The sequence below is a fragment of the Hylobates moloch genome, unplaced genomic scaffold (genome assembly GCF_009828535.3).
Source record: "Hylobates moloch isolate HMO894 unplaced genomic scaffold, HMol_V3 SCAFFOLD_7438, whole genome shotgun sequence".
Taxonomy (NCBI): Eukaryota; Metazoa; Chordata; class Mammalia; order Primates; family Hylobatidae; genus Hylobates; species Hylobates moloch.
The window spans coordinates 255-3,402 of NW_026659713.1; the positions used below are offsets into that span (position 1 = coordinate 255).

General features: G+C 49.7%; 1 protein-coding gene across 1 annotated transcript; it reads left to right on the forward strand.

Moving 5' to 3' along the window:
* Positions 1-456: 456 nt before the first annotated feature.
* Positions 457-2,345, forward strand: LOC116465636 (ribosomal biogenesis protein LAS1L-like; the record flags this gene model as incomplete). Its single annotated transcript, XM_032148631.2, has 3 exons — positions 457-801; positions 1,137-1,183; positions 2,026-2,345. Coding segments are annotated over 3 exons (518 nt in total), but the record flags the coding sequence as incomplete, so codon positions are not given.
* Positions 2,346-3,148: the final 803 nt, after the last annotated feature.

Here is a 3,148-nt window from a genome sequence, read left to right on the forward strand (position 1 = left end):
CCACTCCCCTTAAATGTTGTTCCTGAGGTAGTGCCTCATTAGTCTCACATGCCTCTCCATAGTTGAGGTGGGGGGGTTGCCAGCCATGAGCCATCAGCAGTGTATCAACCCAGGAGTTCCTTGAACAGCCACCCCATCCCGATTAAGAATCCTGCATTTAGCCTCACTCTTTGTGATGGGAAAACAGATCTAGAAAAGGGGAGACTTGGCCAAGGCCATGTAACTAGCTAATGGGGCTGATTCCTATTTCTCCCACTTACTAGCCCCTTGCTGTTTTTGGCATCCCGTCTCTAAGTCCAATAATAGGTTTTTTTCTAGAAAAAGTGCTGGTGAGCAGGATAAAGCAAAGAACAGAGGGATAACCCAGAGTGAAAGAGGCAGCTTCTGGATATTTGAGATTTGAACCTTGGAGCCAAGCCTTTTCCTGGGGCCTTCCTATAGTACCCACAAGATGAGGCTGGAGGCCTGCTAGCTGCCTGCCTGATCCTGTGGCACTGCCTGCCTTCCCCGCTCTAGGCTGCTACTTTGTCCTCGATTGGCTCCAGAAGACCTATTGGTGCCGCCAACTGGAGAACAGCCTGAGAGAGACCTGGGAGTTGGAGGAGTTCAGGGAAGGGATAGAGGAAGAGGATCAAGAGGAAGATAAGAACATTGTTGTTGATGACATCACAGAAGAGAAACCAGAGCCTCAGGATGATGGGAAAAGTACGGAGTCAGATGTAAAGGCCGATGGAGACAGCAAAGGCAGTGAAGAGGTGGATTCTCATTGCAAAAAGGCCCTGAGTCATAAAGAGCTATATGGTAGGTGTTTTGGAGGGCAGAAAGGGGCCCATAAGCCCAGAAGGCTCAGGCTTAGAGTTAACACTATTCATTTCCCTGGCTCAGCATTTCCTCTGGGGCTGTGGTGAATCTTAGCTTAAAAAATTACTGTCACAAACCATCTTCCTGGCTAGTTTCCATAGTATAATGGCTGTCACATTCGCCTCACAAACCATCTTGAGCCCTGTGAAGTAGCTGGGGAAGGAATTCTAGTTCCTCAATTACAACTCAAGAAATGAGGTGAGAGAGGCTCAGAATCCCATCAGGAAAAGGGGTCTGGGCTGGCAGTCCTATCTGTCTCCCCATTCTGTTTTCAGAAAGAGCCCGAGAACTGCTGGTATCATATGAAGAGGAGCAGTTTACGGTAAGAAAGTGCCCTGGACTTGGTGTGCTCTCATCTGCCCCAGCCATTTCTTCCCTCTTGCCAGCTACCTGAGAGAAGTCTTGAGAAGGAATTTGAAAGAAAAGTGACAAAGCGTGAGGGAACTTCTCGGAAAGAGAGAGGGGGGAACTAGGAAGGAGACAAGAGGAGCAGAGTCCAATTGGCTGATCCTCCACACCGATGGAAGGGAACAGATGATGAAGTTTGCGGATAATCTGCCCCACTGGGTGGTAGGGAACAACTGGGAATGGGTAGTTGTGCAGTCCTGCAATTCTGCAGCTGACCAGTAGAGGGCGCCCAAGAGCTTCCCTAAATCAGGTGAGCTGGAGGGGTGCAGTTTTTAGGGAGGTCACTCAGAAACCATTTAGCTCAGCCCTTCCTTTTCACAGATTAAGAAATTGAAGCCATGGATGAGTGAAGGGACAGGCTCAAAGTCACATATACAGTTAATGATAGAACCAGGATTAGTACCTGGATCTCCCAGTTATCTTTCTTCTGTAACTCATTGCCTCCCTTCATCCCTGGCCCTTTGGCCTAAGAATCTGTATCTCCAGCCAAATTCCCCCATTGAACATCTCAGTATTTACCCACAGGAAATTCAGTTGGAGGAGGGAGGGAGGGAGAAGGAGGAGAAAGTCTCACATTTGAGAGTCAGGCTATTTTTAGTTGCAAGGCCAATAGGGGAGTTGTGGGCCCACCCCTGCATGCCCTGCCCTGTCCCCTGCAGGGCAGTGCTGAGAGGTCCTATGGGAAGGGATCCTGGAGGGGTGGAGGTGGGTTGCTTGGCTGAACCAGCCTTCTGATGGGACCCTCTTTGCTGGCAGGTGCTGGAGAAATTTAGGTATTTACCTAAGGCCATTAAGGCGTGGAATAACCCGTCCCCACGTGTAGAATGTGTCCTGGCAGAGCTCAAGGGCGTTACATGCGAGAACAGGTGTGTAACTAGGTAACTGGGAGCTGCGTATTCTCTAGGATAGAGAGTAGCAGCCTCATTGAAATCGGTTTCCCTATCCTAGCTTGCCAACCTCTGCTGTACAAAAATCCCAGGGATAATCCTGATCCCCTCCACAGTGACCCTACATTTGGCAGAACTGTCTGCCCTCAACCCTGCCAACTTCCAGGTGGGGCTTGCCTATACTAGAATGGCCAGAGGCAGGAATGTCCACTATCATCCATCTCCTGGCCAGCTGCTTTCCTCTCTGTTGGGTGGCATGTGGAGCTCTTGACAACTAGGAAAATCCCTTGATAATTACCACCTCACTCACTGCCTAGCCCTTGTCTAAGTTTGAGGTAAAAGATATATGTATGGGGGGCACTGCTAGTCTTGTCTTGTTTTTTTTTTTTTTTTGGTGAGACAGTGTCTTGCTCTGTTACCCAGGCTGGAGTGCAGTGGTGCAGTCTCGGCTCACTGCAACCTCCACCACCCAGGTTGAAGTGATTCTCATGCCTCAGCCACCAGAGTAGCTGGGACTACAGATGTGAGCCACCACACCTGGCTAGTTTTTGTATTTTCAGTGGAGACAGGGTTTCACCATGTTGGCCAGGCTGGTCTCAAACTCCTGGCCTCAAATGACCTGCCCGTCTGGACCTCCGAACGTGCTGGGATTACAGGCATGAGCCACTGTGCCTGGCCTTTTCTCTTTTTTTACGATAGGGTCTTGCTCTGTCACCCAGGCTGGAGTGCAGTGGTGCGAACATAGTTAACTACAGCCTCAACCTTGCACGCTCAAGAAATCCTCCCACCTAGGCCTCCTAAGTAGCTGAGATCAACAGGCATGCACTACCACGTCTGGCTAATTTTTTAATTTTTTGTAGAGATGGGGTCTCACCATGTTGCCTAGGCTGGTTTCAAGTTTTGCGATTCAAGAGATTGTCCTGCCTTGGCCTCCCAAAGTGCTGGGATCACAGGTGTAAGCCACTGCAGCCGGCCTGGTCTTTTTTTTTTTT